The sequence below is a fragment of the Doryrhamphus excisus genome, linkage group LG13 (assembly GCF_037039965.1).
Source record: "Doryrhamphus excisus strain RoL-2023G ecotype Guam linkage group LG13, RoL_Dexc_Guam_v1.1, whole genome shotgun sequence".
NCBI classification, from domain to species: domain Eukaryota; kingdom Metazoa; phylum Chordata; class Actinopteri; order Syngnathiformes; family Syngnathidae; genus Doryrhamphus; species Doryrhamphus excisus.
In genome coordinates, this window is record NC_136369.1 from 11,807,368 (window position 1) to 11,820,023 (window position 12,656).

The window sequence follows — 12,656 nt, forward strand, 5'->3', positions numbered from 1 at the left end:
ATAATTGCTTTTTCATTGTTTTATTACTTTGTGTAAAGCAACCTTATTGTGCACACAAGGTACAGTCGGACAAGAGTTAAAAGTAAAAAGGCATAATGTAAAGATAAATGTTAACACAGTACTAATAATAACATGCTTTGTCACTTGTAAAACAAAGACTTTGTTCTTCAAATACTCCCCACTGTATTAGCATCTAACTTTACTATATCTACAGGATTGATTTTAACCTTTTTGAAAATAAACGCAAAAGTCAGTTATGCTTGTATATTTTCTTTTGCTGTTAGAGAATCAGGAACTCCAGCCACCTATGCCTGATGGCGTCGTTAGGAATTGTAAACAAATGCGTCTTGCCCTCACACCCAAATAAACACTTTTTGTGAGCCATTGCTAGCATTGTAAAAACAGAGGCAGAGTTTGCTGCAAGGCAGAAAGCTTCCTGGCTTATAACCACGCCCATATAAGGAAGTCCACTCCTTTGTGACATCACAAAGGGGCAGTTTTAACACGCCTTCTGAGACCGAGCATTTTCAGCCATCTTAAGTTTCATCCAAATTCGCAAACCTCATTATCTGAAACTTTGGCATCATTTAACACAAGAATATCACATTCTAAATACATTTATAGGTCAGAAAAGCTGGCAGTTTGAAATTTCATATTTAATTTTGCTCTTAGTTGCTGTTATTTTTAATGTTTTATTTTATTTTACAAAATATCCTTATTGTTACGTTGTCATATGTAAAGATCCCTTCTTATTACGGTCTTTAAAGATGCGTTTTATGTCCCCCCCTTTATGCCTATAGGCTGTTTTGAGTTCAACTGCCGCTGAGCAAGAGACATCAGCATTATTTACTGTGTGTTCCCTCTTTGTCCTGTTGGAGGCAGTAGATCCCGGTTAAGTGGTTGCGCCTGGAAAATAAGGAAGTGAAGAAGTAAAAACTCCAGCAATATGTCCGCACAGTTCTTGTCTGTTATTTTGTATGTGAACTAACGTAAATGCTACTTTAGGCGCCATTATTTTAACATCCGTATCGGAGTGACCAGTCAACTATGTCAAGCAGGGCTTTGCGAAGGCTGAAAGGAAAACCGCGGGGTCAGGAGGCGGTTGCCATCGGGGAGCTAACTTTGACAGGTAGCCCCGATGTGGCTGAGAGCGAGGGAGATGAGTTGGACACGTCCAGTGTCAGTCCACCGTCACACAGCAATGGCAATAACCGAAAGTCAAAGAAAAACAAAGACCGTAAAAACATGTGTGCCATTTTTGAAATGGTAAGACGACAATAGAGTTAATTTAGAATGTAATCTTGTACCATGTACCTTCGACTTGAGCTTAAATATGTTAGCAGTTGCTTGCTAGTGGTGGTAGCCTGTTTCATAGATATAAGGTTATTACATTACATTACGATAACAATACAAGTCCTTAAGCTCACAAAACAAATCATTTCGTGGCAATTCTCAGTTGTTGCTGGACATTGATCTTTAAACAAGGCTCCGACATATTAGCAACATAATAGCTCAGGTCAAATTGTGAGTGACAGACAATATCCAATGCATTTAATTTCATTTTACTAGATAAGTGATCCAGAAAAAAACTCTGCAGATGAAGACACAGAAAAACTGGATGGAAATAAATCACTTGAAACAGAAAACAGTGACAGCAAAGAGAACAGCGGTCAAAGGCCAAATGAGGTAAAGCTTAGCAACATGAGGTTGAAGGGGGCGTTATCTTGGTTGTTAATCAACTTTTGTACAGTGTTGGAGTGTATTTATTTGTTTACTCCCTTTCAGCCTGTGTCTTCTGTTAAGAAAAAGAAGAAGAAAAAGAAAGCAAAAGTTAAGACGGACAATGTTCAGGTAAACACACATTCTCTGATTGCCACATACGTGCTTTTCAGCCTTCCAGCATGTATTTCACATTGATTTCTGTCTTATGTCAGGAAGCACGAGCACCGGATGACAATATTGATTCACTGTTGGAAAACCTGGAGCAGTCCAATGGTTTGACATTACAAAATGATTGTGGAACATCCGACAGAAGACCTGTCTTATATGTGGAGCACAGGTGAGAATACAAGCATCTGGTTTGTATAGGTGGACCACATTTATCATTCGTCATTTCCTGACAACACACAGTAATGTTCTGATTAGACTGACATTGATGCAGAAGTATGCATTTAATTATGTTTAAATTGTGGTTGTACTTTCCTTTTACCTATTATGTTTAGATTTTTACATTAGGTAATACACCACCTTTTTCATATCATATGTAATGTTATGTATTGACAATATTTACTTGTACAATGTCATGTATCTGCAATTGGCTGGCGACCAGTCCGGGGTGTAACCCGCCTCTTGCCCAAAGACAGCTGGAATAGGCTCCAGCATACCCACGACCCGAGTGTGGATAAACGGCATTGAAGATGGATGGATGATTAGTGAGCTAAAATTTTCCATCTTAACTTACAGCGCTGTCTTTTTGCAGATTAAATAAACCCTGTATGAAGTCACGTTAACTTTAACATCATGCCATTACAATAAACTAGCTGCACATTTGACGGTAGGCATAATTAACAGAATCCTATCCTTCCACGTGGCATTACATTAATGTTAGTTTAATTGATTTGCACTACATTGATTTTACCTTCCGCCTCTCGCCCAAAGACAGCTGGGATAGGCTCCAGCACCCCCGCGACCCTCGTGAGGAAAAAGCGGTAGAAAATGAATGAATGAATGAATGATTTTACCTTATCTGGGGTTTTTCATTCCATTCTGGTTGTCTTTGGAGGAATTGCTGCAATATCGAAGATGAACTATGCTCCAATCAGGGTTTTTTGCTGACGATTCCGATACGATCCTCCATGAGTGAAATCGGCCGATACCGATCACATGAGGTATATGAGGCAGGAGAAGAGTAAAACGGACACATGGCAATGTATTGAGGCCGGCAAAATTATCAAGTTCATTTTCATTTATTGTGTGATTGATCAATGAATTATTGTCCCAGGCCTAGTGCCCACTGAACATTTTTTTTTCTTCCAGGAATTTGAATCCAGAGACAGAGCTGAAGAGATATTTTGGGAGTCGAGCTGTTTTAGGAGATCAGAGGTAAAAATCTCATCGGTGTGCATGTGAGGAATTATGTGTCAATATCTGTCCGCATGCCCCTCATCCTCTTGTCATTATTAACAGACCTCGACAGCGGAATAGACAGTTTCATCGCAGCACATGGATGACCAGCCCCAAAGACAGTTGGCCTCGCTTCAGCCGGCCAGGTTGGCTTTGTCTTGTATCAATCTATTTTTATACAGTATGTCACGTGTTGCATACGTTATGCCTGTGCATTGTCATCCTTACTGTAACTAATTCAAAATATAAAAAGCGCACACATACACTTTGAAACTTCCAGTCTATAGTAACATCTATTACACTTATTCAGGGTTTCCCCTAGAATTTTTTTGATGCTGTGAATGCTGTGATTACATGTAAAATTAGAAGAAGAATGTAGCTTTTGTGATATTGATGTCATCATAAAGACTGCCTGTTTGTGATCTTTATGCTATTAAAGGTTTCCTAGTCTTGAGTACTGTATGCACTTTAGGCGTTGTATGTCTCTCCAGGAATCTCAATGACCTTACTCGAGTCAAAAGATGGCATCCAATACTTCACTTTTGAGCATGGTCGTGACTACCAGCAAGTACAGTTCAAGTTCTTTGATGCTGTTGAGTCCATGGATCCAAACAACATTGTGGTAAAAGCGCATTGCTCTGCTGTGTCCTTTTGTAATTATATACAGTCAAAATCTAAGTCTAATGAATATAAAGCACACTATTACTCCTTTCATATTTTGTTTGTGTGTGCACTGTGCTTATTTAAAGAACTGCTGACTATCTAGTGATCTGATTTTGAGGGAAAACAAATGCTTCATTAAGTCACCTCAAAAATTGAATTTTCTTCCCCAAACAAGTTACCATCCATAAACAATTACAATTTGAAGGTGGACAACAGGATAATTGTAATGAAAATATCTTGTCAGTGTTCTTAAAAAATGTTTTGAAATAGAATAACAGAGGCTTCTTTCTTTCCATTGCCAGTTTATATTTTGCTATATTCTAACAGCGCATTTATTATATATTGTACTTTAGATTGTTCAGAATTAGGGTTGGGCGATATATTTTATGTACCGGTATAGATTTTTCCAATGATAAGAAATGACTTGTGCTGGTACAAATGACGAAAACGTAAACAATGACATTTATAACATCATGCCCCGGTGGCTATGCGAATATATAATGAATAATAATGGATATATAAGATGGTTGAAATGCTGTTACCATGAGGAGAACGTTCGTGCGTGGTAATATCTACTCGCAGACCGCTGAATTGTGGCACAAAGTCATTCTAATGACTGGACAAACAATTCTGAGATTCTGCAAAACCACTTAAAATATATATTAAAAGAAAACAAACTAAAATATAAATGAACCCAATAAACATTATGTATATAGAGAGTCCCACATTCTAACAATACTCGTATGTCGCTGCCTCTTCAGGCTCTGCTGCAGCTGAACCCCTACCACACTGATTCTTTACTGCAACTCTCTGACGTATGTCGCATACAGGAGGATCAGGAGATGGCAAGGGACCTCATTGGTGAGGATCGTTGACACAAAACAAGAATGAATGAACCCATGAATGAATGAAGACCCCCTCAGAACCAGAGTGTGAATGGTTTTGAACCTTGTTTTATACCCACCAACCATCCAACCATTTTCTATGCCGCCTATCATTAGGCTTGTAGGTATGCTGGAGCCTATCCCAGCTGTCCTTGGGCGAGAGGCAGGGTACACCCTGGACTCGTTACCAGCCATTCGCAGGACACATATAGACAAACAACTATTCACACTCACATTCATACCTATGGACAATTTGGAGTCGCCAGTTAACCTAACATGCATGTTTTTGGAAGGTGGGAGGAAACCGGAGTACCCGGAGAAAACCCACACATGCACGGGGAGAACACGCAAACGGCACACAGAGATACCCAAGCAGAAAATTGAACCCAGGTCTTTCCGATCTCCTGACTGTGTGGGCCATCGTGCGGCCCCCCATTAACTACCTGTACTTTATTTTAAAGCAGCATTATGTAGTAAAGTAGCATTAAACTAATAGCATTATCAGCATTAGTCATGGATAGTCACTTGGTGTGTAGTTCTAATAGCTTCTCTTTATTTTACCAGAGCAGCGTATCGCTTTAAGTGGTCTAAATTGAGACCAGTAAGATGAGTTATTTAGACTCTAAATAACCAGTAGACCCTTACAGACATCTCTTACAATATGGTCTTTTATGCAAGCATCAGTATTTGGTTTCTTACATGTTAACTAGGACAGTAACCGCGGTGCCACTATATGTGATGTGTACAGTATTTGTTGATTGATCAAATATTCTGTTTTTTGTTCCAGAGAGGGCCTTGTACAGCTTTGAGTGTGCATTTCACCCTGTATTCAGTCTGACCTCTGGTAACTGCAGACTGGATTATCGCAGACCAGAAAACAGGTTGGATGGATATTTTTTATTTTGCTTGCTTTACTTAACTGTCCTTTGTTTAGGAATGTCTGGTTCATTTTAAAACATGTTATACCAAATTGTTTGTGACTTTCATTTCCCCAAAAGTTCGCAGAAATATACTGATATTTATTTTCAGGGCATTTTATCTGGCTCTGTACAAGCACATGATGTTCCTTGAGAAGAGAGGATGCCCCCGGACAGCTTTGGAGTACTGCAAACTGATTCTGAGGTAGGAGAAGAAGAGCAGAAATATTTGAAAGTCCAAAAACAAAATTTGAGATGTCAAATAATTACAGTACATATACAACAGTATGTAATGGAACAAAGCTCCTTTGTTAGGTTCTATGTTTTTGCTTAGTATAGGATGGCACGCAATACTAAAAGTCTGAGCAAACAAGAATGTCCTGTACTTTGACTCATCACGCAAATGCCTTGAAATGTTTGTGGTCTAAGACATTGGTCTGTTTGTTGCCTTTTGAAATACCATACAATTGCAATTATACTGATTTAAGTAGTCATTGGCACAGGAAATTCAAATTGTGATTTTTTTACATTTAAGTTGGTATTTCACACAAGACACTATCTAGCGTGATGCCGTTCATTCAATCATTTTCTACCGCTTATCCTCACGAGGGTCACGGGGAAGGGGGTGATGGAGCCTATCCCAGCTGTCTTCGAGCGAGAGGCGGGGTACACCCTGGACTGGTCGCCAGGCAATCACAGGGCACATATAGACAAACAACCATTCACACTCACATTCATACCTATGGACAATTTGGAGTCACCAATTAACCTAGCATGTTTTTGGAATGTGGGAGGAAACCGGAGTACCCGGAGAAAACCGGGGAGAACATGCACTAACGTGCACTAACCACTCAGCCACTGGAAATATTAAGGACATTGTTGTTATTTCTTAGAGAGGATTGTTTCATAAATTGTTTTTTTTTTTTTTTTACTTCCACTAGTTTGGACCCAGACTCGGACCCGCTTTGCATGCTGCTGCTTGTTGATTTTCTGATGCTGCGTTCCAGACAATACCAGTCTCTCCTCCAGCTTTATGAGGACTGGGAGGTAAAATTGTGCTTCATATTTTCCCAAATACTGTATGTTTCATTTTACGTGGTCAACTTTCCATTGGTGGACACGCATTATTTGTCTGTCTCAGGAGCACAGAAATCTATCCCAGCTACCAAACTTTGCTTTCTCCACCGCACTCTGCCACTTCCAACTCAGTCAGCAGGAAGATATAGAGCCTCAAGAAAGTGATAAAGCAAAACACAAAGCTGATCGGATGCTACAGGATGCGCTAATCATGTTCCCTGGAGGTCAGAAAACCACTAACAAGCATATGCGCCGATACTTCTTCTAACAGCACCATACTTTATTTGCTCATCATATCTAAACAATTATACTTTTTCTTTTAATGTCAAGGTCATGACAAATCTCTGTGTGTTTTATAGTTTTGATGCCTTTACTGGATCTGTGTACTGTGCAGCCTGATGCCACGGTCACTTCACATGCTTTCTTTGGCCCTAGCAGTCAGTTTGGGTAATGTAAACTTCCTTCCTAATGTTGTCTTATTGGTGTTACTACTCATATTTATTCTAGTATCTACTACCCCTCTGTGACATATGCATTTACTCCTTCCAGACAGCCACCAGCCTTGGCTGAACTGACTGCTTTATATGTGGGGAGGATGTACAGCCTGTGGAGGGAAGCAGCAGTTATGCTTTGGCTGGAAGAGAGCGTGAAAGAGGTCCTATGTCGAATTGATGCAAAAGACTCACTGGTGGAAGACTGCCAAAACAAGTGAGCTCAAGCTTGCACTGCTTTCTTATAAGTGCATTCAGTGGAATGAGAAAGTGTGTCAAAACCTTTGACTAGTACCATTTGTGATAATCTAGATCAATGTGATTTTACAATGTGAAGTTTCCTGGTTCTGTCATGTTTACACAACAGTACTGTGACACAAAAGCACATGACAAACATAACAGTGGAAGCCATCTAAGTCAAATAGCCCTGTATAATTCTTCATGTCACAAGAATAGCTATAAAGTCACACAAAATGACCATATCATTTTCATATCATATAATTTCAAGTGTGACAAAGACTAAAAATTGAATAATTCCCATCAAACTGCAATGTAGTGTAGCATCAAAAATAGTATACTTGTCTTTGTCCTCGCCACTCAACTTGGCTAACATCAAAGAGCAAGTGTAGTTAGGTTTTATTGACTTTTCTTAAAGATCGGTTTACTTATTTCTATTGTGTTGTAGGCGAAAACAGAGGTATCAGAGTGCTCCACGGAACATTCATCGTCATGTTCTGCTGTCTGAGATCAAAGAAGCTACATCCAGTCTGCCTCTGGTAAGACAGTCTTCCCATTCAAATAACTGCAGGGTATCCTCTTTTAGTCTACAGTGAAAGCAAAGTTTTGATGGGCAGTGGACTATTAATGAGAATGATTTTCTCATGTGAAATTATTCTGTCAAACTGCGTTTAACGTTTCATCTCTTTCTTTTTAATAAATCTCTGCAGCCTTTTGAGAGTTTACTTGATAAAGTGGAGGAGAGAGTGTAAATGATAAAGTGTTGTGTTCATTGGTGGTTGTGAAAGACAAGAAGACAGCTGCAATTTTCTTGCCAACCAGAGGCTGTTTTTTTCTCTGTGCACAACATATAAAATGTTCAGCAACTTTAATACATTTCATGCAGACATCTTGGGGTTGTCTGAGCTTGTTTGGAGTCTCACTGGAAAAAGACACCTCAGATACGTATTGAAGTTGTTTCATGATGAAGCCTCAAGAAAATCCAAAAATCATCAACAGGGGTGTCAAACTCATTTTTAGCTCAGGGGCCACATGGAGGAAGATATTTCAAAGGGGGCCGGATCAGTAATAAAACAAATAAATATTACTATAAAATAGGATTGGGTGATATGGACCCAATCCTAAGTTGTATAGTTGGCTACTTCACGGATTTCAATTATTGTGGCCTATTTTGGGAACCTAACCATCACGATTAATGAGAGAACGCTGTAAATTCATTATCAAGCGTTTATAAAAACATTTAATTACATCTTTGGTATTGACTTAGTTTACAATAGCTTTATCACATACTTGCTTGACACTTCTGCTTTTGCTTGACTGTCAGGAGGTGACCACTCAGCCCATGATGGGATTCGACCCCCTTCCCCCATTGGACTCTGTGGTGTCATACACAAGGCCGGAGAGGTAATATAAGACATTCAGATCTTCACTCATTGATTTAGTGACCAATGCTAGTCATACCTCTGCTTAGCTGTATAACGTTTTGTACCTCTGTGTGCATTTAGGCAGCATGTTGGAGCATCCAATGAGAGCACATTGTCACTGTTTTTCCGTTCCTTGCTGCCAAACTTCAACCTTCAGGTGAGTGCACATTTACAGTACCCTGTAACCCTTGGAGCAGCAATTGGTCATTTTCCATATTGTCACAAAAACCTGTACATTCTAATGCTCTGTATACACACTCACACAAGCTGAACAATGAAAAATTGGCCTTTACTAATATAATACCTTTCAGTTTTGAATTACACCGTTTGAGAGCTATTAATCCTATAAACTTCATTTCACTTCTCATCCATCACTGTGTTCGTCTGCTATATGATATATTTAACTGAAATTGCTGATCCCAACAACCATTGATTTATAAAGGAAAATCTTGAAAATTATCAAGGGTGCCCAAACCTTTTCAAACCACTGTATATGCAGAAGCTCTATAAATAGCAACTATAGGGTGGCGATAGCGCACAAGGGCGGCATCAAGCAATTTGCATGTATGGCTAAAATATTACACTCCTCTCAATGGGTTGTAGTATGCACCTTGCAATCTTGAACTTGTTTCATAAAATACAATGTGTTTTTATCAAGACAGCGGGCATGATCACACATTTTAGACTTAAAATAAGGCACAGCTTTAAGTCCATCTTGAAGCTCTGCCCATTTCCAGGTAAAACAACACACACTTCCGGTTTATACCCCGCCCACTCCAAGTGCGGATCGGAATACAGATAATTTAGATGGGTATACAGATACAGATAGTGGTGTACTCAGTCATCCCTGGCAGAAACTTTGATAGCACAGCTCTTCTGTGAGGATAACATTTCTTTCCAACACTCATGATGAGCCTCAGGCAAAAGGCAGCAAGTGGATAAAAATGAAAGAAGGCACATGACTTTAATACAAGTATTTTGTTACCCAACATGTCGTGGAAAACCAAAATAAGAATGAAATGAAATGATTTTTTTTTTTGAAGAGTTCTTGTCAGTTGTATTGATTTAGAGTTTGGTTGTTAATCCAGATTTTGTAGAAATTTTGACCAATTTGCAGCAACTTTCCTTCTGCTTATTGACCACTATACAGTGAGACCCGGTAGCAATGAATGCAATGTAGAGGTCTAATGGTCTTCCTGGATATTTTACATGGTGGAACGCAAAGGAAGTACACTGCTCTACTTAGCATGAATTATGTTGGCACTTAAGCTACTTTTTTCAAGACACATCAAACGTATTCACTAGAAAACCAGCACACTTTCTTTTTCATGAGATCTATTGAAATAATGAAGCATTCTGCTTTTACAAAGATGATTAATGTTAATGACAGTTGATTTTTTAATGGCGATTTGCAGAGGTGTATAATTACACTGCATCATACTGACAAGTGACGCTAAAGTTGAATCACGCTTATGTAGCTTGGCTTCACCAAAAGGAATAAAAATGTACCACAGTATTTACCAGTATGCTGAGCCCAGCTCCTTCACAAACCATCAGCTGTAAATCTTAATGTAAACAGATGGGCACAAGGCGGGGGTGGTGTCATCTGGATAGCCATCTTTCAGTTTGGATAAAGAACATGTAACAAAGGCTGCAAGCTCTGTACTTCCAAACGACATCATCATGTTCGTGAAAACAACTGTGGCTTACCCTCTCACTTACACACTGTAGATACACATGCCACATTCCATTAGCTGTAATCCGCCATATAAAACTGAATTCATGTCAGAGAGACATTGCAGTTAGACCTTTATGTATTTTTATAGCTGAATCTTTCTTTGTCAAGGCTGGCTTGAGGCAGGAGGATGACTTGGAGGTGGCACGAGCTGGACAGGAGCTAAACCAGGAAGTGAATCGCCTCATGGTGGCAATGAGGGACATGCTGGCAAACATCAGGTTTCAAGAGCCACCCAGAGAGGACCAGTTCAGAGATGAGGAGGAATGGGACTGAGTGGGTTTTGATGTACCTCCATGACTACATTCATTGGCTTCAAAATAACATCTATCAAAAAGAAAGTGTATATGTAGACTATGTGTAGGCTTTGAATTAAAATGACCATAAACTAAACACTAAGTTCTGTGTTTTATCAGTTTTGTCATGATTTTTTTTGTTATATAATCATTTTCAGGAAAACTATTTACTCATTTTTTTAAAAAGATGTTATCTTTCCTTTTACGCACAATAATTTTTGTGTAAAGATGTTATCTTTCATTTTACGCACAAACAGACAGTTTGGGCTGGAAAGTCTTTGTTGTCACCATCCATCCAGCCATTATCTTCCACTTATCCGGGGTCCAGGTCCCGAGGCAGCATTCTGAGTAGGGATCCAGACCTCTTCCAGTTCCACCAGGAGGACACCAAGTCGGAGGAAACCTATTACTGCCACTTGTGTCTGCAATCGCTTTCTTTCAGTCACAACCCAAACCTCATACCATAGGTGAGCGTGGGAACATAGATTGACCTGTAAATCGGGAGTGACATGACTGCAGACGCTGCACCAATCCGCAAGTCGACCTCACACTCAAAGTTCCCTCACTCATGAACAAGACCCCGAGACACTATATACCTCCAACTGAGGCAAGACCCCTCACTCCCAACCCGGAGGGAGCACCCTTTACTGACTGAGAACCATGGAATCGGATTAGGAGGTGCTGATCCTCATCCCCAAAAGCTTCACACTAAGCTGCAAATCAGTCAACAGCCTGATGAGGCCACAGCTGGACTCAGCTAGAAAGCTAGAAATTCTGTCCATGAAAATTATGAATAGAATTGGTAACAAAGGGCAGTCTCGGTGGAGGTCAATATTCACCGGAAACAGACTCGTGCTCCAGTTGTACAAGTCCTCTTCCAAGACAAAGCACATGTAAAGTAGTCACCATTCAGTGTTTATTTTTGTGGTGCAGATGCCCAATTTGCTTGACCTTGTCCAATTATGTGCTGCTTTTGTCTATTGAGTTAATTCTCTACAGTTAAGAAAACTGAATGAAGTGAGCGACATGACATGCCTTGTAGATAGCAGAAATGCTTGTCATCTGTATTTGAACCAATCATTGTGAATATTAATTTGTACCCTGTGTACGTTGGCTCTGTCATGGTGGTAATTTAGTTATCAAATAGAGACATAATTTCTGACTTCTGACCATTTTTTTTCATTATTAAGAATTTGATTAAATATTCTTTGACCCTATGATGAGCTACTCAAAATCAGATGGCCAACTACCTGTTGGAGACCCCTGCACTTGACGCTCAGATTTCTGATGTCACTTTATCAGCCTGCAAACTAGCCCGGAAGACTATATGGTTTCCATCTGGCAGAATGAAGAATGACAGTGCCTTGCTTTTTTTGTCTTTCTGTAAAATATCCACGACAAAACCATTTAATGGGTATGGACATTATTGGACTTTGATGAGCCATTCATTCCACTTAGTACCATCTTAGAACAGCTTGTGTATCAAATGTCCGTTGTCCTATAGATCTGTACGAAGAGCTGGTGTTCTTGTCGGCAAAATGATGTCATTGTTTTCAGTTAACCTGAAGCTATCGTTGGGAGTTTGGTAGGACGGTTCATGTGATGGGCCAAGAACAGCCCAGAAGCAGTGACGTGTGGAAGTCAGAGACTGTCTGAGGCTGATGGCGCCACCGCTGCTGCACAGCATCATTGTAAGAAAGCAAGCAGAGGACAAACCCAGTTAAAAGCTGCAAAACCGCACACTTGGTGAAGCTGCAGTAGCATGTCTGCTGATGAGTTTTTCTGAGAAAATAACATTTTGTATTTCCC

At 39.8% G+C, this 12,656-nt stretch overlaps 1 protein-coding gene across 1 annotated transcript; it reads left to right on the forward strand.

Annotated features, from left to right (window-relative positions):
• Positions 1-904: 904 nt before the first annotated feature.
• On the forward strand, positions 905-10,950 carry tcf25 (TCF25 ribosome quality control complex subunit). The gene is made up of 18 exons (XM_058089694.2): positions 905-1,266; positions 1,570-1,686; positions 1,786-1,851; positions 1,935-2,059; positions 3,037-3,102; positions 3,187-3,269; positions 3,615-3,745; positions 4,548-4,647; positions 5,458-5,551; positions 5,700-5,792; positions 6,529-6,634; positions 6,729-6,888; positions 7,024-7,111; positions 7,214-7,372; positions 7,841-7,931; positions 8,717-8,796; positions 8,898-8,973; positions 10,663-10,950. Exons 1-18 carry the CDS (start codon positions 1,048-1,050, stop codon positions 10,825-10,827), a joined length of 2,019 nt encoding a protein of 672 aa, XP_057945677.2. The 5' UTR covers positions 905-1,047; the 3' UTR covers positions 10,828-10,950.
• The last annotated feature ends 1,706 nt before the right edge of the window (positions 10,951-12,656 follow it).

Coding starts and splice junctions, on each gene's coding strand:
- tcf25 (XM_058089694.2), top strand. CDS start 1,048: ATGTCAAGCAGGGCTTTGCGAAGGCTGAAAGGAAAACCGCGGGGTCAG. Junction 1,687..1,785: donor GCGGTCAAAGGCCAAATGAG/GTAAAGCTTAGC, acceptor ACTCCCTTTCAG/CCTGTGTCTTCTGTTAAGAA. Junction 2,060..3,036: donor GTCTTATATGTGGAGCACAG/GTGAGAATACAA, acceptor TTTTTCTTCCAG/GAATTTGAATCCAGAGACAG.